The 23,148-nt window shown below is 38.9% G+C and overlaps 1 protein-coding gene across 1 annotated transcript in view; it reads left to right on the top strand.

Annotated features, from left to right (window-relative positions):
* Positions 1 to 23,148, top strand: part of PTEN (phosphatase and tensin homolog) — a gene marked incomplete at its 5' end in the record, with an annotated part of 50,310 nt that overhangs the window by 1,130 nt on the left and 26,032 nt on the right. The window contains 2 exons of the mRNA XM_056352058.1: positions 15,478 to 15,562; positions 19,041 to 19,085. Of these exons, the coding sequence (XP_056208033.1) occupies positions 15,478 to 15,562; positions 19,041 to 19,085 (130 nt within the window). The remainder of the gene's footprint in view (positions 1 to 15,477; positions 15,563 to 19,040; positions 19,086 to 23,148) is intronic.

The following is a 23,148-nucleotide window of genomic DNA, read 5'->3' as shown; positions in this document are numbered from 1 at the left end:
TCAGATCCAGAGCATTTTTTAAAATAATTTTTTTATTTAGTAACTCGTCTTGAATTGCAGATACAGTCGTGGCAGGCCTGTGGCTTTACTCGGGTTGCTTCAGTCTGTGCAGCAGGAGAGGCGAAGCCTGTGTCCTCTGCCCTGATTTTCACAGATTCAGTAAAGTAGAGCTTGTGCTCTTTTGCCATACGATGTAGCAAAGTTCTCGATGACAAGAGGTGGCACTTCTTCCAGATTAAAAAATACACCTTTTTTCCTAATGCCATGCGCGAACAGTGCTTTGGCATAATTTCAGATACAGTAAACACAAGGATGTCTTATAAATGAGAGTGCACTGGGTTTTATCGAGGAGGATTGTGAGCAGTGTAATTCTGGAATATGTAATTAGTATGCAATTATGACTGAGTCAAACCATAGGAAAGCATTGGTAGTGTATAGTTTTGGTGGTCTTTCAAACAATGTGCAGTAGTAGCGGCAGGCAGATGTTCAGCTTTGAGTGCCTTGCAGAGTTAATGGTATGTAGAGGCTGTGCTGTGGTCATGGTCTTTCTCCATGGTGGAGCAAGACCATTACTGGGAGAGGTTTTGGAGCAAGAACCTCGCTTAAGAGTTGGAACTGTCCTAGGAAAAATGAATATTGACAGCAGTATTCAGAGCTAGTCTTATCCCTGTAGAAGGAGTGTTTTCTGTGCTGCAGCAGGATCAGGGTGAAAATTATTCATTTTTGGAGCAATCGCATTCATGCCATAGCAAGCACTACAGATAAATCTAGTTCTTGGGCAGGCTTAGAACTGGTAACAGCTGTGACTAGCTCAGCGCTTGTGCTGTTGAACTGAGCCTTGGCCTAAAATTTTGGGGGCTTTTAAGTGGCCTGAAAGGTTCGTGACTTTAGCAGGTGGCTACTAGCTTTTAGTAAAAAAGCAGCAGCTCTGCTATGTAGTTCTTGCATTCTGTTCATAGTACTGATAAAATGTAATTTTAGGCTTGCATTTTTAAACATTTGCACTTGGTTGTTTCGTTGGCCTATGACTAGGGCAGCTGTAATGCTGATATAGGCCAGTGCAGCCCTTAACTGCTGACTTAACGATAGAAGTCTGAGTTGATTTTTTTTTTTTTAATTATTACTATTTTTATTCTGTGAGTGATGGGTTTGCTGGGAACTTTGTGGTTTTAAGAAGAGTTAAGTGGTGGCAAAACGACGATGTTCTGGCTTCACAGTTGAAGAGTGTGGTGTTTCGGATATCTTTGCCCAGATATGCCATTGGTAGGGAGAGATTTGTTGATCCAAACAGACCTTTTAACTAGTCATCTGCTCTTGTTAAGAAAATAGGTGAATGTTGAACCTTGTTTTTTTTGCTCAAGGTTGCTAATGATATGCCAAATGGAGTTCATTGCTTGTTTTTTAACTTTGTCTCATTAATTTTATTCTTAGAATTTTACATTAGAAGTAGGCCCCTGAACACTGGGCTTAGGCTGGTTTTCCTAAAAGAAGCAGCTGGCTGCAGTTCTGTAGTGAAATTTATAGAAAAGGTGTTGGGTTTTTTTTTCAAGATTGTAAAACTATCTTTGGAAGAAGCTTATTCTTAGTCTTATTTTTTTTTTTTGTAGCTGTACATTTTGAACAGATAATGAATGAATGAAGACTGCTGCCTGTACAGTTGAATGGATTTACTTGAAGGCTGACATTGTTGTAGAAGTGAAAGTTTAATTTTCTATCACTTTGTGCAGGCTTTTTAGAGATGTTCTTTTTGCAGGGCTTTGATGGAATTGTTGCTCACCATATCTGGTAGCTGGAAAATAACCTGTTTATTTCTCACACGCATAACAGAGGACTGAGCTGGGAGTTAGCTCTCCAACCATGTGATGTTAGATGAAGGTAGAGAAAACTTGAAACCTAAGTGAGCTTTTGGGAAAGCAAGTCATGTAGTGAGTGGCAGGAGGACTGGGGTTCAAGTACCCAAATCTACTTTCTCACTGTGTGCTGGAGCTTAAAATTTTTTGATCGAAACAAGCTACCATCTGCATTTCTGCTGTTGGTCAGTTTTGCTTCCCTGCACACCCGTATCTGTAGGAGTGTCCTGTGTTATAGATTACTGGTTATTTCAGGGTAGCTACTTCTGTCAAGCTAAAAGAAAGACTGATATGAGCTGGATAGCCCAGTGATTTGGGCATTTAGCCGGGATAGGGGAAATGGAGGTGTAAATTCCTCCTGCAGTAAATAGTTCTGTATGAGTAGTTGGATGGTAGTGGCTCCAAAATACTTAGTAGCTGGTGATTACAACCTGTGCTTTGGGAAGTGAATAAAATGAATCTACAGTAAATCAGGTGAGGTGCCTCATCTCCAGCCTGTATTCTGTGGTCTTGTCTTCTACTCAGCTTGGAGGGAGGGTTTGTGTGTTCGTGTTTTCAGGTGGACGAAAGACTTGCAGTCTTCGTATTTCTGTCACAGCTGATTCTCCCAAGGCGTTGCAGGGAGCACCCAAGTGCCAAAAGGCAGGCTGGATTAGGTGCTGGAGTACCAAATGCCCTTATTTTTGAGGACATCTCCTCCTGTCCGTCCACCCCTCCAGCGTTGGGCTGTGTCAAATCCTTTTAAAACTGGGGCTGGTGCATGTATTACCGTACATCATGCTTGGGACTCTCAGTTCCTGATGAGTTGGTTAAGAATTCTTCTTGTGTGGATAACGTAGGATTTTAGGAAAGGGAAATAGTGACTTCCCAAAATCAGTAGCTTTATGTACATAATACGAGAATAGTCCTCTGTGCTAATTATGAAACAAGTGTCTTTAAAAAACATACTAACATTACTTTTCATCTAATCAAATGTTCTTTTCTCTCTGAGCAGTCTTTTTATGTACTTCTTGGGGAAAAAAATGAAATTAGAAGAGGAAAGGGTTTTAAAGATAGAGGCATTATGTCGGTTTTTTAGTACTTTATTTCAGGTATTGTGTTTATTTCTGATCTATTTGGATTGGTTTCATTTCTGTAACGCTGATACTTTTGGTGCAAATGGGTGAGAATGAAAGGTTGAATTAATGGCTTTTTTGTAAGATGGCTGTATTTCTTTATGAAGCAATGACTACTATATTTTTCTGTGGCACTATGATGTTTGGTATTTCTGAAATCGTGCACCTTGGTTGTTGACCGTTTTACTGCAGGGAACAGTGAAGAGAGTGCATGCAAGTATTGTGTATTGCATTGATTGGTTGTGCTTTTAAGAGGTCTGTGCATAACCGAGTTTAGCAAGTGGCTTAACAATTTGAGACTAAAGTGGAAAAAATCGTGTAACTGCTTCTTGTGCTCATTACAGCTTTGGTTAAATTTTGTCTCATGTTTCCAGGCCTTCTGTTACGTGTGGTAATGGCCATCTAGCCTAAGCATAGAGTAGAGCATGCCTACCCTGATTCTTAATTGAAGCATGTGTTGCTTGTGACCTACATAGTCATATAAACTGCAGCAATATTCAGTACAGATTAGATGTTGGGTGCAGTTTATTTACAAGTCTCGCATGTAGTTTGTCCCATATAATGAAAAGCAGAGAATGCTAAAATTGCAAGTGGAAGCTTCTTAGGATGTCATACTGCTTTATGCTGTTTGCACTCCTAAAACTCGTTGCATTTTTAATGAAATGTTAAATTATGTGACTACACTCAAAATGGCTTAGCTTCCAGGAAAAAGATGAATTAGTGGCACGAGGTATATACCGTGTTTAAAAATAGAGCCCAAGTTGGAAATGCCATTCGTTTGAAATATTTGGTTTCATTTTAAAATTGAAGTTTGTTAGATGTTTTTTCAGAAGTTTTTCTTGCACACAAGTGCAGTAAGGACTGGTAAGGGTTTAGAAGAAACTAGAAAAAACCTACTGGCAGTGCATTTTATTGGTCGAAAAGTATTTCTTTGTTCTGGAGTAAACCATGTTACTTAGCAGTGTTAAGAGCCCGATAGACTTGTTTGGCTTCTGGAGCCTGGGATGATGTTGGGTTTTGGACAAGAAGATTAGTGCCAGTTTTGCTCTGAATTCATCCAAGAAGTGTGTTTGAACAGACAGCAGTAAAACGGTACTGGCTGGGGATTTCCCAGAGTTTGATTCAGTTACCTGCTTGCTGTAGGATGTATTTGATCCTGGGAAAACTGGTCTTTCTGCACGTACCAAGAATCAAGATTTTTGAATTGTCCAGATAGAGAATGCCAAGTGGTGATAGATACAAGTGTGTTCCTGCATTTCTTCTTCTGGGGTTAGAGATGTACTGGATTGCTTATTTTTCCTAAAAAACAACCTAACACCACCCCCCCACCCCCCCACTTTGACATATTGCCATAGTACGTGCATGTTTGTGTATAGTGATGTTTGACAGCTGAAGCCTATGCACAAAACCCCAACCATTCGAGCAAGTGCCCTGTTTTGCAACCCTCACTGCATCCATTCAAAGTAACCCCAGCCCCTTTCTGCCCTGCTTTTTGACTGCAGTTCCTTGGAAAGGGACTTAAAATATGCTTGACAATTTACAGCTCATCTCTTTGCGCTTACTTAAATGACGTGCGGGCTTCCTAATGAACTACTTGATCTTGCATCATCAGAAATTTTTAATCAATGTGCAGTGTTGCTGGAGACTGTTTGCACAAGCTAAACATGAAGTTAAAAAATAACTGCCTGTGCACACTTTTAAATCGACAAAAGCTGCAAACTGGTTCCTGGCTTCACGTAGCTCTGCTATTGAAGTGATGACTATATGTTCTTTTGAAGGTGGGGAAGGGAAAGAGTGCAGCTAATGTGGACGCTTTATAAAATTTTCTTAGATGGTGACCTTTTAGAAAAAAAACACAACTGAAGCTAATCTTCATTGGCATCTGTTTGTAAGCTTAATTAAGTGTGTGTAATTTTCAGAACATCTAAAGCTTTGCCGTTAAACATTAAGAGGGTAATGCTGAATAAAATGCAAGCTTTACTAGGACTGGTACTGGTTTTGAGCTTTTTTTTTTCTTTTTAGGAAAAATTGAAGTTATCTCATACAGTAAGACTGATGAGGTGTTGGCATGTGAGGTCCTTGAGAAATTATCTTTATTGAGGCTGGCTAGTGACTTCAGTGAGGATGGTTAGGTCAGTGTTGAGGACTTCTGAAGATCCCACCCACTAAGCTCTTGGTTTAGCTCTCCTTGTAACTGGTTGACCATGTGTCAACACTGGGTCCAACGTCAGTCTTGGAAAAAGGTTGATGAATTTTGAAAGTGCATCTTTCTAGGAACTTGTGCCAGTCAGGAAGGCTTTTCTGTCCTCAAGATAATTACATGTGACTTCCACTGACTTCATGAGATGGTTACGGTGTATTTAGGGAAAGGATATAGCCTTGAGTGTGGAGCTTATGCAACACTTGAAATGGCTATTTTATTGCCGCATTGTAATAAATGCGGAAAGATTAGTTGGCTTTTGATGGCTGCTAGGCTCATGATCAGCAGATGTCTTTGGGACAAAAATGTTTTTCCTGCGCTATCCAGTGCTACACTTAATATGTCTCACAACTTTTTTTTTTAATTGCCAAAAGGTTTTGAAGTACAGTGACTGCTGTAGAGAAAGGCAGTATTTACTAAATTACATGTTAAAACACTACGTAGAGGAATACAGAATTTTATAATTTTCTTCTAGAAGAGAAGTGTCTTCCATTTTCTTCCTTGTAGGATGATTTGGACACCTACATCCTCTTCATTGTGGAAGCAATTGATATAATTTGTTCAGTAATAACATGACTGAAAGAATGTGTTTTATTAACACATTATGTTAAAAATCCCTGTGCTAAAAAATGTAAAGCTACGCCAAAACTAAACTTCAGAATGTATTAACTACGAAGCTGAAATTTTATAGGTAAAGTGTCTTTTATAGGTAAAAGTGTCTATTAACTTGCTTTTGCCAGTTGTGAATCTCTGAATAGTTTCTTAAATGAAATTATATTTTTAATGGATTAATGTTGTTGCCACATTAATACTGCATAAGCTGACAAATTACACCCCTGGTACCTTAGCCAAGAGGCTTCCCTTACGTGTTTAAACAAGAAGGTGGTTCTTGTTTAATGATTTAAGGGACAATAGTTGTGTTCTGAAGAACTGGAAGAAAAGGCAGGCAATAGGCAGCTGAGCTGTCAAATCCCTTAATTACATTACAGACCGAAGTTGCTGTCATTAGTCATAACTAACTCCTTTTTGAAGTGCACCTCTTTTCTAGTTCCGAGTACCCAGCGATGACTCTGGAACTTGGAGCTACATGTGATTTGTATTCATTTACTGTGCCTAATGTAGAGTGGATATTGAAGGTTAATTATTGCATAGCTTTTTCGGGGTGGTAAATGGGATATAGCCTGGAGTTGTGAGTAGTGGTTGCTGCATATACCTGATGCCTCATCTTAAATACTAGGGTAGTTGTGGGCTCCTTTGATTTTGGCACTTTTGTGAAGGTTTTGGGGATTAAAGCTGTGCACGTTTGTGGATTCGTGTGAGCTACTGGGATGGTGACTTCTGTACTGTAAGAAGGGAATTTTATTTGAAACTATGGGAACATTCATAAGTAGCTCTGTAGAGGAGGATCTCTTCTGAAATACGAATGCTTTGTGGGTGGTTGACTCTACTCTGGGTTCAGAGATTGCTGTCAGTTTTCAAGTGTATCTTAGTCCCAGATTGATATTTCAGATGTAAACAAATCCTTGTTCCAGTTTCTAAATCAAGCCAGCGTTCTCTTTGCTCCTGTTATCTGCCTCATTTACTGTCTCGCCTGTGAGGCCCTGAAAAAAAGATGTTTTGTAGAATGGAAGTAAATAATTGTGCAATTAGGCTGTTATCGTGCTGCGTATATCTAGGTTATCTTAAGAATGATTTTTAGGCAATGTAGCTAAAGTAGTGGGGTCTGTGATTCAAATGGTAATTGACTGTGTAGCTAAAAAATTAAATTCAACTGCTCTGTGTTTGGGAAGATGACTATTGCAAAAGCTGGTGTTTTTCCCTTTAAAGATGAAGTCCCAGCTTCACGGCCCCAACGTGCAGCAGTGCATAAAAACTGCTTAATACCCATTTTTTTGTAGTGAAGTGCTTAAGAAATGGCTTTATAAACTTAATTCTACTTTTTTAGAGCTGTAGTATAATAGCTTTTAATTGCATGATTAATTTCCTTAGAAGCCTCTGCTTAATAAATTGCATTGCCTGGGTATATATTGGGCTAGAATTGAAGTAGTTGTGTATTTTCTATTCTTTAATTTCTTGTGTGGGTGAGTTAGAGAAGTAATGTCCTTTTTTTATACTAACATTTAGAGGAGGAAAACACTAGATCTTATTAGAATGAAAATAATATCTACTTTGGGCTTGTTGGTTGAGAAACAATTTATTAGGATGTCCTTATGTCTTGTTTTGCTGCTTGCTTTTATCTTCTCTTGGATTACCACCCCCCCACCCCCAAGTTAAGGTTTGGTTAATTTGTACAGATCCTAGGTTTTGTATCTTATATTTTACAAAACTTTCTAGTGTGACGTTTGTCCTTCAGCCCAATAGCTATTTTAAATTCCCTTGTCTCTGACAGTTTTGGATGTCCTTTCAGACTTGCAAAAAGTTGAGACTGAGCTATTTTTCACTTCCTGTCAGTAAATATCGAAGTAGTGACTCTCTGTGCTGACTTCTTTTTTACTGAATAAAATTATTGTATTTCTTCTGTGGGTGTTTGAAGTTAGGATATGCTTAAGTACGCATTGGTGCTCATTTAAGGAGATCCTGCAAAGGGTGGGTAGTGTGCTGAGAACATGTACCAGGGAGGTTCTGTACTCTTCCTTGAAAGCCTTCATGTTGAGTTTGGTTTGTGAGTTTATCACTTCAGAAATCTCAAACTAAGATGCAGCCATCAAGCTTCTCATATGCATTGCTGCCTACTGAGAAGATCCACTCTGCAGACGTGTTACCTTGAGCAAGGCTGCTTAGCCTCACATGTACAGTTGTCCTTTGCCGCTGGCTCAGCTCTTGGCCTTGGGCTGCTGTGTGTTGCTGCAGCTAGTTGGGATGGCAGGGTACGTATGATAAGATGAGATGTGGCTTCTTCCAAAGCACGAGCAGAAACAAAAAGCCTTTTTAAGTGGACCTCTGCATGTTTTGACCTCTAGAAACTTGTGACTGTAGGGTTTTGTTCGGTGCTGTAGACCTGGACTTGAAGTTGAGTGAGGAGTTGAGACCCAGTCTTTGACTCCTCAGCTGAGGAGTTCTTTCTGTCAAATTTTACACGAATAATGTGGTGTGCTGTTGCATCATTTGTTATGCACCTGTTTGCTCTTGGCTTTGTCTTAATGGGAAGTGTAGCTTTTTTCTGTCCTGTAATATCATCAGCTATTTTAGAGGGATTTGCAGGTCTTCACAGTAAGCTTGTGTTTCCTTTAATATCCCCATGCTTTCCTGTCTTTATTTGTGATTCCAAACCATGTTGAAATGGAAGTTTAAGATGTCTCTCTCAAGTGTTTGTCAGAACAAGATCTTTAATCTTTTCATGCTTCTTTGTTACCGTTTTTTGTATTTATGCTGTGACATTTCTGAGGTTGATAGCATGTTTTGCAAAAAAAAGAAAAAAGTGTCTGCTTATTATGTAGATTGTGTGAGTTTTTTCCAATCTCTATGGCCCTTTTAGTTGTTCAGCAAAGCCTTTGTATGGCACAGAGCTCCAGGACACATTTCATACACCTCACAGATGAAGGGACAGACTCCTGCTCTGGGAATACTTCCCAAATGCAGTACAGTAAAGCCCTGCTGTGGGATGGAAGTGAGTTGTGGTTGTAGCTGGTTCCTGAGACAGCCTGGCAGTATCATCTTCAAGCATCCTCTGATTTACTACTTCACGCTGTATGAATTTGAGTTCCCCTCTAGACCTTTTGTCAGCTCCGTGACCTCATCTGGACAGGTTTGCCTCCTGGATATGAAGGAGTTGCAGTTTTGTTCCTTGTTTAGGTTGCTGCGTTTAAATTGCAAGCTGAAAGATTAAAAAATAAAAAAAGATGTTGTAGTTGAAATACTGAGCATTAAGGGGTTAAATGCATTTCTTCTAAATCATAAGATGTTTTTCTTAGCCACATCTGAGTTGGTCTCTTTTCTTGTTCTTTAAGGCACAGATGGTAGAATTGGCAAGTGCAGCTGGCTGGCTGCAAGGAATCCTCCTTTGCTCTGAAGAACTTTCTTCCTGTTCGTTTCCTCTATACTTCCCAATCATCCAGACTCATAGAAAAATAGTAAACTTACTTTGCATTTCATGCTGGGTAATGGCAGTGCCCCCTATTAAAAAAAAAGTATGCATGTGCACAGACTAATCAGTATATATGCTAGAAACTTCTAGATTTGGCTGGGTATATTTTTCTATGTCGTCTTGGTAGGGATGCTGTCATGAAAATGGCACTAATAGGAGCTTGGCCATTTGTCAGGACTCTTAAAGCTGTTTGGGGATGGAGTGTGGACACTTCTCGTAACACTCCCCCTGTAGCTTCAGGCTGTCAAGCTGTTGAGCAGCAAGAACAGTTCTTTTTTTCTTGCCATTGCTATACGGACTTGTTTAAGCTGGAGTTAAAGGACTTGAGGTTAGCACACTGACACTTCATAGCTGGTAGGGCCAGATGCACCACTAGACCATGTTGCATGGTTACTGAAGTCAGAATTCCTGAAAATTGCAGACAAATTGAGACAACAAAGCAACTTTCAGAGACTTCAAAGTCATGTTCTTCTGCTCTTTGGTGTTGCTATCAAATGGGTCTTAGGGGTTGACAGCTTGGTAACCCCGTGCTAGAGGCTGGTTTCCTTTGCACTGTGTCCCTCTGCAGCCAGGAGGGTGATGGGTGTTGTGTAGTGGAGCAGTACTGACAGCAGCTTGCACACAAATGAGGAGTGGGCTGTTCAGGAGTGGATTAAAGCGAGTACATGCCTTGTCTGAACTGGAAGTGAAAATTCGTGTTCCTGGCAGTTGTAAAGCTTTTTTCAGGCCATAGATTCACCAATTTAAATCTATTCTTTGTTAAATAAGGTACATATTTAGAAGCTGGAAACTGAGGCTCAGGAAAAAAGCATTGTCCATTTATTTGCAGGTGTCAGGTTCAGGTTTTGCAGTAAGTTTGGCTCCAAAGCATGACTGGAAACACTGATCATCATTCACAGCTTCAGGAGCACTCAGTTTGTTTTAAATTCCTTTTTAAAGAAAGATGAAATCTAATGCCTGGTAGCTCTTCCTGAAGCCTTTGCTTGTAAATGGCTAATAGTTTTAAAGTTGTTTTTTATTTGCATTTTGATTTAAAACCTGTCATCAGTGTTGGGTTTGAAAAGTAAATCTGTACGTAAATTATTAAGCACTGCATGCTCTAGTATGTTTATAAAATAGGAAGATTAGATCATTTGCTTTCTGTTTTTCTGCTAATAGCTGCCTTCATGAGTAGAGCGAGGATAAGGGATTAAATACTCTGAAATAGGACTTCATAAAATTACTTATTCTAATGACTCACATTCTAGATACTGAGAATGTTGATCATTGTAGGAAAGCCTATAGCTGTCTATTTTTAAATCTTCCATGTGGCTGTTTAAAAACTTAAGAATTGGTAAATATTTCGGTATGCTGCTTTGGCCGCCTTCCGTTATTAGGAGAAAGGCTGAATTTGTGAGCAGAATCAGTTACAGCATCAACGTGAGTAATTTGCCTTTATATCTGTATGTATGTAAAATTTTTACATCTATACTGCATATTCTTTAATTTGATCTTGGCATAATGTGAATATATAGACAGCTATTTTTGAAAGTGATTATAACTGCTGATTTGCATAATGATACAGGATTTTTCTCATAGCAACTGGAAAGACTATCATCTTTAGCATGTGGGAACGATTTCAGGCTTTAAGAACAGTGTTCTGTTAAATCTACAAACAGCATTAGAGCAAAGACATTTCTGAAGTGGTGTATGGATTACTTGCTTTGGTATGTCTCAATATTGACAGAGTATCGGGTTTTTTGTTGTGGCACTTGGTAACTTCGCAAAATTATTGGGTGCTTACATTTTAAGTTTCCTTGGGTATAGCATAGTGTCATCTTTGTTCATTTGAAAGCTGAAGTTTTGTAGTTAGAAGTACAAATTTAAGTAGAGGATGGCATTTTAATGTTGTGCTGTTGCGTATCATGAGTCTCATGTATTTTTTATTATGATTGCTAACTAAAATCCCAGTCTCCATGTTTACAAGATTGAGAAAGGAATGAGTGCTTTAAAAACTGTTGAAAGCATTTCTGGGAATGGATTTCTTAGGAAAAGCTACTTTGGCAAAACATGGCTGGGTTTATTTTGGTTTTTAGGAAGCCCATTTCAAGTTTTGGTAGTTCCGACAGTTTGGTTAACTGTTTTGTGTGTGTTGTAGAATGGTCTCAATAAATGGCTGAGGCTTTTTCTATTTTCATTTGCCTGTCTTAAAAAAAAAACAACCACCCAAATTGATAATGAACTTACTTTAGATCATCAGTTCTTCCAGATTTCTAAAATTATTGCTATCATTACCAATTTCATGATGACTCAGAATTACTGCTTTGAATGTAAGCTCAGTTTCCAAGCTGCTTTGTAAGAAATCCCATTGTGGTAGCGAATATCTTAATTTCAGCTTTGGAAATCAATGTTCAACTAACTGATGTGTGAAAAGCAGTGTCTCTGAACTGTTGAGCATGACTGGTGATAGAACTTGCTGATGATGCTCACTGGACAGTTGCTTCTGTAACTGGCTAGGCTCCATACCCTTTCATGCAGTGATCACAGGCTGTCCCTGAGGACGACTGTTTCATTCTCCAGCATCAGGAAAAAAGCAAGCTAGTACCGCTGCAGTAACAACCATCCCCTTCAATTTCTGCAGATCTTGGGGCATCCTTTTGCAGGAGAGGAAAGGGTGGAAGAGCTTGGTTTTTATGGTAGCTTTTTCAATTAAGTGCTGAAATGGCTATTTCTGCTTAGAGATTTAGATCATCTATGCAAACGGCAACAGCCGTTCACTCTCTTCTTCCATCTTAGGTTGATCCTTAAAGCAAAAACCATTCTTCAGTTGCTTGAATCAACAAAAGTTTCAAAGCAACATGCTGCTTCAGCATGCTTGTCAGAAGCATATATTAAAAAGACATAAAATTATCTTCAGCAGACATATGAATGCATTTGTCATATGTCACTTGCTTTCGTTTGGTGCAGGAGAAGCCTGCAGGCATGCATGTGTGCCTTGGAAGAGTGTCATTTGCTTGCTGTGGCCAGTGTCCTTTAATGCCAGATCTGTTGCAGACAGAAGAGTGAGTCAGCAGTGGCGTGTGAATTGCATTCCAGTCTAATACTTTGAGATAATAAGTAAGGTACTACAGGATGCTTTTATTTAGTTGGAAGAGAAATTGGCTTGCCTATTTGAAAAACAATCATGTTTTTCTAAAAACAGCCCCCACCCCTGCCCCACTGTTGAATGTTTGTTTTTCAGCAACACTTCAGGTTTTGTGCTGTCAGGTTGCAAAACCTAGAGCATACAACGCTCTTACTGAATCAGTATCAGTAAAATTGAGTCATACACACACCCCCCACCCCAAGTCTCTTTCCATTTTACTTACGGGCATAGTGTTAAACACCTTTTGCGATACCAGCTCTGGGTTTAAAAATGCACCTGTAATGATGCACGGATAAGCTTCAGCATTCAATTCTGCTGGCTTGCTCCAATTTAAAAGAAGAAATGCATGCAAGCTGTGCATTGCCCTTGAGGAGCGAGGGAGGGGAGAAGGGGTCATGTGAGATGCAGCAGCCAAAAAGGGATCGTGCTTCCCAAAAATGTGAGACCGCCTCGGTTATATTGGAACACTTCAGCCTGTGTGTTTTGAGGCTTTGGTGTTTGAATGAATCTGTGAGCCTGCAAATGGGAAATGCTGCTGTTGAAGGTGTTCTGTTCCCTTCACTTGGGGTGTCTTGTCTGCCTTGTTTCCATCTTGGACCAGCTGGGAATCCTGGAAAGTATCTTGTGTCTTAGCCTCTTGAAGAGGAAAAGCCAACAGCAGAAGAAAAACATCTGAACGTAAAATGCAGGCTGAAATGTGTGGAAAAAAATGTGTAGTGAAGCTCGTGATAGTAAGTAGAAATTTTAAGCAAGTTACATGGTAGTTTGGTGAAGTTTGGGCATCTGTCTCATGGGTGATATACTACAGTTGAAACTGAGTTTTGTTTTGTTTGCGGTGTGTCAAAATGAATTAATTTTACCCCTGTTGCTAGCATGAATACTTGTCTTCTATGGAGAAGTGCTGTGGAAAGCAGGCTAATACACTGGATTATTTTGCTGTGATAATTTATGTAGCCCTGCTGCTTGGAGCAGGACACAAAAGGAAGTGTTTTTGAGAACAAGTGTTAGAACTGGCAGTAGGTAGAAATTGGGAATGAGGAGGGAGTGATGGGTTGTGCTAGCTGTAAGTCAGGTCGTTCACTGTTAATAGGCATGGAGCAGGTGCACATGATTTATAACCAGTTTCTTCTGCTTATGGCAAGTAGTAATTGATAAAATAGTAAGTACATTGCTAATTATATAGCGCCTTTTGTTAATTTAACAATGAGGTGTGGACTACTTGCAGAGTAAAGTATGTTCAGAGTGAAGTTCAGAGTTTTAAGATTTATATGATTTGATAGTATCTGAAGTTACCAGCAACTCTGAAAGTTAAGCAACTTACTGGGGTTTTTTTTGGGGTGGTGTTTTTTGGTTTTTTCCCAAGTTAAGCTTTTTTAGGGTTTGGGCAAGTACAGTATAAACTGGAGACCAGATGCAAACCCCTTTCAGTGTCTGTATTTAAGGCAGCTACAGATATTTACTTGAATTTCTTAAAAACTTTCATATTTTTCTCATTGCTAGCATAAATAATCTTTTTGATGTATTTGGATTACAACATAGGAAATGCTAATTCTTTTTTTGAGAGTAGAAAGCTATTTCCTTGTATTCAGTCCTTAACGTTTGACTCTTCTAGTTAACTGTAAATGCAGAGCTTGGTCCATGCTGCTTCCCTGTGAGTACTCGGGCCAGTGGAAATTCTGCAAGGATAGAGTATTTTGTATCCTACTTCAGGCTTTTCTTTGTGTCCAAGTAACTGGAATATTAATATCTTGGAAGCTGCTGCAGTGCCTTCCATTCTGATGATTACTATGATTACTCTTTAGAGCTTGTTATATTTTAACCATAAAAATAAAAAGTGGAATAACTTAGGTTGAAAGAGGCCTCTGGAAATCACCTGTTTCAGCCCCCTTGTTTAAAGCAGGGCCAACTTCAAACAAATCATGCTTTGTCCTTATTCTTTCTAAAATTAGTTTGAGGAGGAGTATGTTAATGCAGTAGGGTATGGTCTGTTTTCAAGCTGCCAGTTTCATTTCTGTTTTGCTTTTCAGTGAAGCTTCTTCACTATATTATCATTTCTAATAATGTGTAAAACTCGGGAGTACTTTCTTCAGTTAAGTTTAAGAAAAAAAAATCCGTATATTGTTACACCACCAGGAAAAGTAGTTTGTTGTGAATTCTTTACTACATCGGCTCTAGATGTAAACTTAAAATTTTCTTACTTGGCCTTTTTCCTTAGTGCTGTTTTGTTTTTACCAAGAGGTATTTTGCCTAAGTTCTTTATCTCAGGCTGCTTTTGGCGAGTGAATTACAGGCAGTTCAGTATAAGAATCTGGAGTATTTTTCCAGAAGTGGGGAATTTTTAATAACCAAGATACATAATCCTTTTTGGATCTGTACATTCCCTTGTATTGCAATATATTACATTTAGGCATGCAGGGCTACCTTAGCAGCTTCTGTAGTGGTCTGTTAAATAGGAATCGTGTAAAGTGATAAAACTGTCAGTGTTTATGTAGCCTTGCTAAGGCTTGCATGCCTGGAATGTGCTTTTTTCGCTTGTTTTGCTGTTTTGTGCGATACATCTATTTTGGGGTCACTGGGGATTTGAACATGGTTTTTAATTTGGAACATCTTGCAATTTAGTCACACAAGACTATTTTAATAGTTTCCTGTTGGATTTAATATGCCACTCAGACTGTAGAGGCAGACCACTGTGTAGCACCTATGTGATTGTAGTGAGGCAATGTATGACAGAAGTGGATTACTTGACTCTTGCTTTTCTAGTGGATTGCCTTCCTAAAGGATCTTGGCCATCAGCTGCCCAGTAGCATAGACTTCTATTAAGTTACGTGTTTGAGATTAAGCAGATTTCTGTTACAGTGGCAGTAGTCCAAGTACTGTCTTTTCAAAAGTTTCCCTCCTGATTCTCCCCCACCCCCATTTTCTCTCAGCTTTTATGGAAAAGATCCCTTATTACTGCATATATAAAGCTGAATTGCTCACATATGGGAGTCAGTTGGAGTTGTTGCTCTGACTTGGGTACAGCTATAAATTTGATAAATGTCCATTTAATACTATTGTAGAAATTTCACATGCTTTACAAATGTTTCCATAACTGGCATATACAGATATTTATCCAAACATAATTGCTATGGGTTTTCCTGCGGAGAGGCTTGAAGGAGTATACCGGAACAACATTGATGATGTAGTAAGGTAAGTTTTATTTTTCTTTTCCTTAACTTACTTTTGTAAATCTTAAATATGCTTTTCTGTACTCATTTATGTTCTGCTGAGGAAAGGATGTATGTTCGGATTCATAGAAATGGCAAGATTTTTGGATCTCATAAATGTTGCCTTGTTAGCTTTCCTGAAAAATGTTGGAAACAACGAAAATGATAGTTTCTAGAGTTCTAGGCCAGGCTGCTGTTCTGAGTTGATCTCAAATGCATATAATCTGCTCTTTAGTGTGAAAAAAAATTACTTCAGTAAATTCTGTTGGCGTAAAAGGAGATTCTTTACTTTTAGAAAGATGTCAGTTCATGTCTCTGCTCAGTGTTGAGTTTCCTTGCATAGCTGATGACATTTCAAAATATGTTTGCCTGTATCATTTCTTCAGTCGATAAATGAAATGCTTGATAAGTTAATTTTCATTTAAAGTAGTAAATATAGGTAACTTTAAAGGCTTTTTTATATGGCTGTGTTCAATAATTGTGGATAAGGATAAAAATCAGCTAAAATTTGTCATTGCTGGTGATGCTTTATAGCACATCTTGTAAAAAAAAAAAAAAAACAACAAACTGAAAACCAGACAACCTACAGGTTGTCATTTTTAATGCCAAATAATCTAATTACTCTGTTCTACTGGATACAGCTGTGGAAGGTGTATTTAGTGTTTCAGGAGCATTGCTGTGACTTGTTTAGTCGGCATCCTACCTGGAGAATGTGGTTTGAGACGTTGCATTAAAAACTAAGCAGAAACTGCCAAATATTAGTGTTTTTAAGACCTTAAGTTCTGATTTTAAGTTGTGTGATGCTCTTGAGAACTTGGGCGTTTGAGGTCCTAAGTTCAGTAGCTCTCCAGGAGACTTGGTGTTTGGGGATGGGGGGGATAATGCAGTAAGGGGCATGGTTATGCAGTGAAGTTAAAGTAGGTGTATCTGGGCAAGAAAGTGCTGCTCCCAGGTTTGAGATGCCACAGAAAGTTTCTCACGGTTGTGGGCAGGCAGAATTAGCACTGCTTGAATTTCACTGGTAGCTGTTTGCATCCAGGTTTGTACAGAAATGAGTTGAGACGGCTCCTTAGTTCCCACACTGGGAGGAATCATAACCCTCAACTCAGAGTCAGTTGTCTGGAGGCAGTGACCCTGCTCAGCTGCAGTTAGCTTCAGCCGAGTTCGAGGGGGTTTCAGTTTTGCATGTTTAACGGTCCTGTTGAAGCTCACTATCCATGAATAGTACTGAAAACGTCAGAGGCTGCATTTGAGCAGGCTTGCAAAAGTGACCTTGTTCTGTCATGTGGTAGTGAGAAGTCGCTTTTCCAGAGCTGGTTGTATCAGCGAGGTTCAGCATGGCAATCTGTAATTGCTCTCATACAATGTGTATGTCTGCTAGAATTGTTAAGAGGTGTGAAGTTGTGTTTTCTAGTTGTATCATTGCACACAGCTTCCTCACAAGAAAAACCTTTTGCTGTCCTTTTGGGACAGTTAAAGGCTGTCCCACAAACTCAGACTATCTTGCCATCTTTCTTCACCAGCAGTCAGAGCCACCTTTTCATTAAGTTAATGTGTGCATTGCATCTGCCATGTGAAATATGTGGACCCTGATGGACTCCACCTTTGGAAATTGTAGGACAGGGGCAAAGGCAGGGCTTTGAATAAATGACGTGGGAATAATTCAAATAAATAGGCAGTAGCCTTTGAAGGCCCTCTTCCATTCACAGCCTTTATTTCAGTTACTTTTGTATGAAGGAAAATAAATTTTATTGGTTAAGTATGTAGGTATGTGAAAATTAGACTTTTGAAAGGGGATGACTATGTAATTATTAAGTTGTCCATAAACACTCAGATCAAAAGGAGTGGTGATCACCTAAAACTGTAATCAACCAAATTAAGATATGGAGAGATGTAAATCAAGTGCCTGTTTGGAACTGGATGCTAAAGTAGTGTTGTTTGTTGCCTCCTATTTTTAAACGAGAATAATGCACAAATTGTCATCATGCAGCATTCTGCACATCGCAATCAGGAGGTTCTCATCTGCTCCTGTCGTCTTTTTATTGTGGAATTCTTCTCAAAAAGCTTTTTATGCAGAAGTTCAACATGTTTGAGCTCTGGAACAATTGGTATTGAGCCAGGATATGCCAGTGGGCTTTTTCTGAATAGCTAGTATCCTGACAAATGTAATGCTAATATTGTATGAGATGTACGACCTGGACTGCTGGCTGTTTCCTATGACTGATGCTTTGAGAGGTTTTGGCTGGAATTTTGTCCTTTGAAAATACCTGTATGAAGACTTATACTGAGCTTTGTGGCTATTCCTGGCAGAAGCAGAGTCAGCTCTCCTTGCTGTCCCATGTGTTTTGCACAAGCAGGGACATCTCCTGAAACAAATCGCCATGTCCACAATCTTCCTTAATCTCTCAAACTCTGCCAACAGGGGCACAAGTGGGAGTCATGAAATATTTTTGCCAATGAAATTGGAATCTCATACTCAATGCTGCACAAGGAGCATTCACATCTGTTCCTATTTTAATGCATTGGTTTAACCACAAAGTTCTTCTAGGTTCTTCTGGAATATTATGACTGATAACCAGAGCTTGTTTTTGCTTGAGCTTTCCAGGATTTTAGCAGCTAGTGTTTCTTTTCAATTTGAACAGCATGTTCTGTCATGGCTAATTAAATTCCTTCTGGCTGATGTGCAGATACACACTGTTGATGATGTTAAGTGTAAACATTTGTATGTTATTTCTTCTTGAACATTGCCAGGTGACACATCATATATAATCATGGCAATTTTGATGAATCATGTTTGCAGTTTGGCTCTCTGAGGCTTGTATGTGAAGTTTTTGTTACAAAATGAGCATGAAAATGATATGAATGTGAAAAAGTGTAGTGGTCTTGCTCCTTCTTTCTGAACTCAGAATATAATCAGGCACTGTCCTCAGACTTCAGTAGCAAATAATGGCCATTTAAAAAAAATGGTATTAAAATAAATTATTCTGGTTGTTCTAACAGAAATATGAATGTTATTTTAACTGCTTTTTTTCATGGGAAATACCACTGTGGTAAAGTGTTTTGCATAGATGATCAAATTGGAAGTAAGTGCTTAAAGATACTTTGTATAATCCATGCTTTCTGCTTTAAAAATAAACTACCCTTCCTCAACTTAATATATGGATGTGCAGGTATCTTAAAAATCAGCACAGATTGGACCATAACATACATATTTCAGTTGCAGGTCAGATCTTGGTGGCCTCCATTGCGTAAGTAGCCTTATTCATACTACTGCATTATTTGTATGAGTGAGGTTTGCAACATGCTGCCTCCTTGACTTTGAGGTACTGTAGGGCCAGCTGGGACTTGGAATGCAGAACTGCACATGCTGGATGGTACTTTAATGATGCTGTAAAATAAGGTCAACATTATTGCAGTGTAATTAATACATGCCTTTTTTTTTTTTTTTTTTCCTACTTAAGGTTTTTGGATTCAAAGCATAAAAACCATTACAAGATATACAATCTGTAAGTATGCTCCTGTAGATGTATTTTCCAAAATAATGATTTCTAAAAATAGCTTAGGAGTGAAAGTGGCTTGTTACTGTACTGAAGCAGAGCTAGAGATGTTTTGCACATTTCTTAAAACAATTAAGCCTGATTGAGAGTACTATTACTTCATTTAGTTGAGCTGAGTGAGGTTAAATGAAATGCTGGTGTGTATGCATATTACTTGAAAGCTTTTAAATGACTTGGCATCTATCCCATCTGGAGCTTGTACCATGTGATTAAAAAGTGAAAAGTAATTCACAGCAGGCTTTCTGTTAATGTATTAATGTCTGCAGTGAAGAAATTGCCAAATGAGTATTTTCCTGTTGGTGTTTTTTTATTTTTTAATCAAACTGTATTGGTACCCAGGTTCTGTTTGCTTCCTCACTTTTCTTGACTGTCCCTGTTTATTACTTTGAAAAAGCTGTTGCAGCAATTGGTAATGTGATGGTTTCTCACTTTTGTAAGTGTAATGTTTTCCTCTGAAAATTTAGTTACGCAGAAAGCTGTTCTTGTTACAGAAGGGATTTTTTTTGTTGTTCTGATCATCTTTATATGTTAGCTTAAACTAATTTCATTTGTATAAATGATTTGGTGATGTCAGCTGATGTTGAAAAGTAGGTCATGGCTTTCCTACCCCTCATTTTTTCCCAGAAATTTAAGTTGAAGATTTATTGATCTCTGAGATGTTACAGCTTTTTTCTTTTAAAATGAAAGTTTCTAGATATCTGCAATTAATGGAAAAAATAATACTGTAGTATGGAAATCTGGGCAATGCATTTGCATTTTAATATGTCAGTCTTCAAAAACAAGTATTAGAAGTATGCCTCTAAATTACTTGAAGGATTATGCACCAAGCAACTCTTACTTCCTGATGTTGGAGTGAAGTGATACTAGAAGCTGAGAAACGGTATACTGGTTATTGAAGTTGTCTGTAAAGCCTGGGGTAGGACAGAATAGAAAAATATACATAAATAAAATGTATTAAAATAAACCCATTGGACACTTTTTGTACAGTTCAGTAACAAAATTTTCTCTAGCTTAGAAGCTCTTCAGAATGTTAGCCTTTTATAAATACTGTCTTGGTGGCACTTAAGGGCGGAAAGGACAGTGCTTCCTAGAATAGCTGATAGCTCCTTCTGTGTGTAGAGGCAGTTCCCTGAAGAGGTAACTTTCTGGATATCTTCCTTTGAAGTCTTCTGGAGCTCAGCACTAAAAATCTGTATCATGTAAAATCTAACTACTGTGGTTTTATTAGGGCCCCCTGAAGCCTCCTGACAGCTTCTGCTTTTGTTTTGGGAGCAAGGCAAAGCAGAACAGGACAGATATAACGTAGTTTCCTCCTGCTTCTTGGGGCTGGGTTCAGCTGTTAGATTCTGTGAAGTGTGACTCTGGTATCACTTAACAGGATCAGGGTTTGCTGAGCAGCCTGATACTGAGCTGGTTGTTTCAAATTGGCTTGAGAGGTGACAGGTAAAAACAATATGTTGCTGTGTGTAAACTTGTAGGTCAGAAAGTAAGAGTTTAGTAAGACTTCTGTGCATCTTAGCAAGTAGCTCCTCTGGGAGGTGGTACTTGAAAAGCTTCCACTTCGCTGTCTGCTAGCAACCTCATTTTACTTCAGAAAAAAAGCAAAAATCAATCCCCCAACCCTACACAGGAACAACTTTAAAGTTTTTAAGTGAGAACTGTGAAGAGACAAGCATGTTTGATGTTTAGTTTGCTGATACATGTGCTTTCAATTGCGGAAAGAACTTGTCCAGGTGTGCCAAACGTTTTTGTCTTCAAGTTCTTCACATGAAAAATGTAACTTTTCAGTTTTCAGCGCAAGAACACCCCATGGATTTTCCTTGTTGCTAACTTCAAATGCAAGTGAAACTTCTTAAAATTACTATATTCACCCTCAGATGAAAACTTTTGCAAGATAAAACATTCTTTTAAAATGCATGGGTTTTCTTCTTCCCCAAAACATGGATCAGTTGCAAATGAAGATTCAAGTGATAACTGCACAGCTTGGAAAGCATAACTTTTAAACTGTGTATCTCTGGCTAGAGAGGCCAGGTTGTCTCTTCATTTTTGTGCAGGCAAAATTTATACACACATTAAGTACATAAATGCCATTAGGTGAATTGTTGCAGTGTTTGGTCATGAGATGGGGAAGAAATTGCAGCCTTCAGGTATTTTGAACAGCATCTCTTTAGATGAAGCTGATCCTTTGTAAACTATTGTGTGTGCTTAAAAGAAGGGAGGTGGGAGTTCAGAGGAGTTATGTACTTACGTTCAGAATTCTTTCAAACACTGTCATGGGGTTTAAGTTCCCTTAAGGTAGTTGTTACATGGAGTTGATAATAGTGTGTGTGTTGAGCAATTTTATTTAAAAGGATTTGGAGACATTTTTCTGAACTGATGTTTAAATGAGGTCAGTTATGCCTCATCCTTGAATTTTGGCTTTAACTTCCCAGTGAATGTTTGAGCAATCAATTTCTTTTTGTTCCTTGTTAGTGTTGGTTTTCGCATGTGTACCTTTAACCCTTTGCTGTTTCTTCAGTATTCTTTATTTTAATATATTCTTCCACTTTCATCTCCTAACTTCACATACTACCAAATAGTTACCTCCCCTATTGTAGTAATCTCAATTTTCAGTATATTTCTTTTAACTGTCCAACAGTCAGCTAATTAAAGGAAGGAACTGTAATGAACAATGTGGATTTTATGTGCATACTTTCTGTAGCTCTGTGTGCATGGTATTGGGCTTTGGCATAGACTGCTGTCTTTTTGGTAGCCTGTAGTCCTGTTGTCAGTGGGGTTATGGTTATGATCAGAAAGGTGCCTGGCAGGCAGTACTTAGGATCTAGGTTGCTTTAAACTAGCTTTAATCATAAGGAGGATTAAAAGAACGATGCCAGCTCACTCCCCACCCCCAAAATCCAAAAAAACCCTGTTCGGGTTTCATCTGGCAATCTGACCGTATTACAAGTCTAACGGTGTTTAAGGAAAAACAAATGTATTTTAAATGTTAGGCAATGGAAGCATCCCCCAAAGTGTGTGTCAGTGGGATCTCTGCTGCAGATAAGTGTTTCATGTAATGAAATGAGGGTGTATTTTGTACAGCCGTGTCTGGAGCTCTGCATTTGCTGTGTACAGCTCCTGTAAGAGGGCATAAGGAGTGACATGGCTATGTTCTGTGCTCAGTTTCTATCCTTGGTGTCAACAAAACTATTTTCTATCCCTTATGGTATTCTACTTGACACTCTGAAGCTTAAAAATTTGAAGGTTTTTTTGCCCATAGGTGACTTTTTAAGATGTTTTGAACACTTTCATCTCTTGATACACCTTTAAACTGGGTGTTTCTTTAAAAGGAAGAAGGAGACTTCGGTGAATAAGATGCTTTGTGCTAACTGCTTTGCTTCCTAGCAGACTCAACTTCCGAAGTCCAGATGCTGACTAGCTTATAACAGGCTTTGCCCAGCATGACTGATGGCTGCTCCAGGCATGGTGACCCCATCTTGGGTGTACATACTGTGTCTAACATTTTTTTTCTCAAAGGTTCGGGTGCAGATAATGATTTTTTGAGTCCCATCAGCCAGCTTAACCTGCACTGTTTCACTTCTGACCTAGAGAAAGTATCAGCAATGTGATCAGAGCTCTGAAAACTGCCAGACTTTTCCCTGGCAGAGGCTAGAGTTGAGAAGGCTCTGGAATTCAGAGAAAGGGAAGTGCTGAGTGCGTGTGCAACCCCAGCAGACCTGCCTGTCCCTGGTGTACAAGTCTCGTGAACAAAGCTCAATGAAGCATGTGAGGCTCCAGTTATGTGCAACAGTCATACAAGTAGGAGCCTCAAAGTTTGCATGTCTGAAAGTGTCAGGTATGCTCCATGTGGCTCCTAAGGCGGCAGTCATAACATGCCTATTAAAGAAATACAAATTCATACCAGTCCTGAAACTGGTGTTGGTATCTGAACCCTATCAAGAGTACAGGTTCTAATCAGAACAGAAAATCTACATGTGTTTTGTCTACTGAAATGACTGTCAATCACTGTCTC

Source organism: Falco biarmicus, chromosome 9, assembly GCF_023638135.1.
Source record: "Falco biarmicus isolate bFalBia1 chromosome 9, bFalBia1.pri, whole genome shotgun sequence".
In the NCBI taxonomy this organism is placed as follows: domain Eukaryota; kingdom Metazoa; phylum Chordata; class Aves; order Falconiformes; family Falconidae; genus Falco; species Falco biarmicus.
Note: the sequence above shows the minus strand (reverse complement) of the source record. Positions and strands in the feature narration are given on the sequence as shown.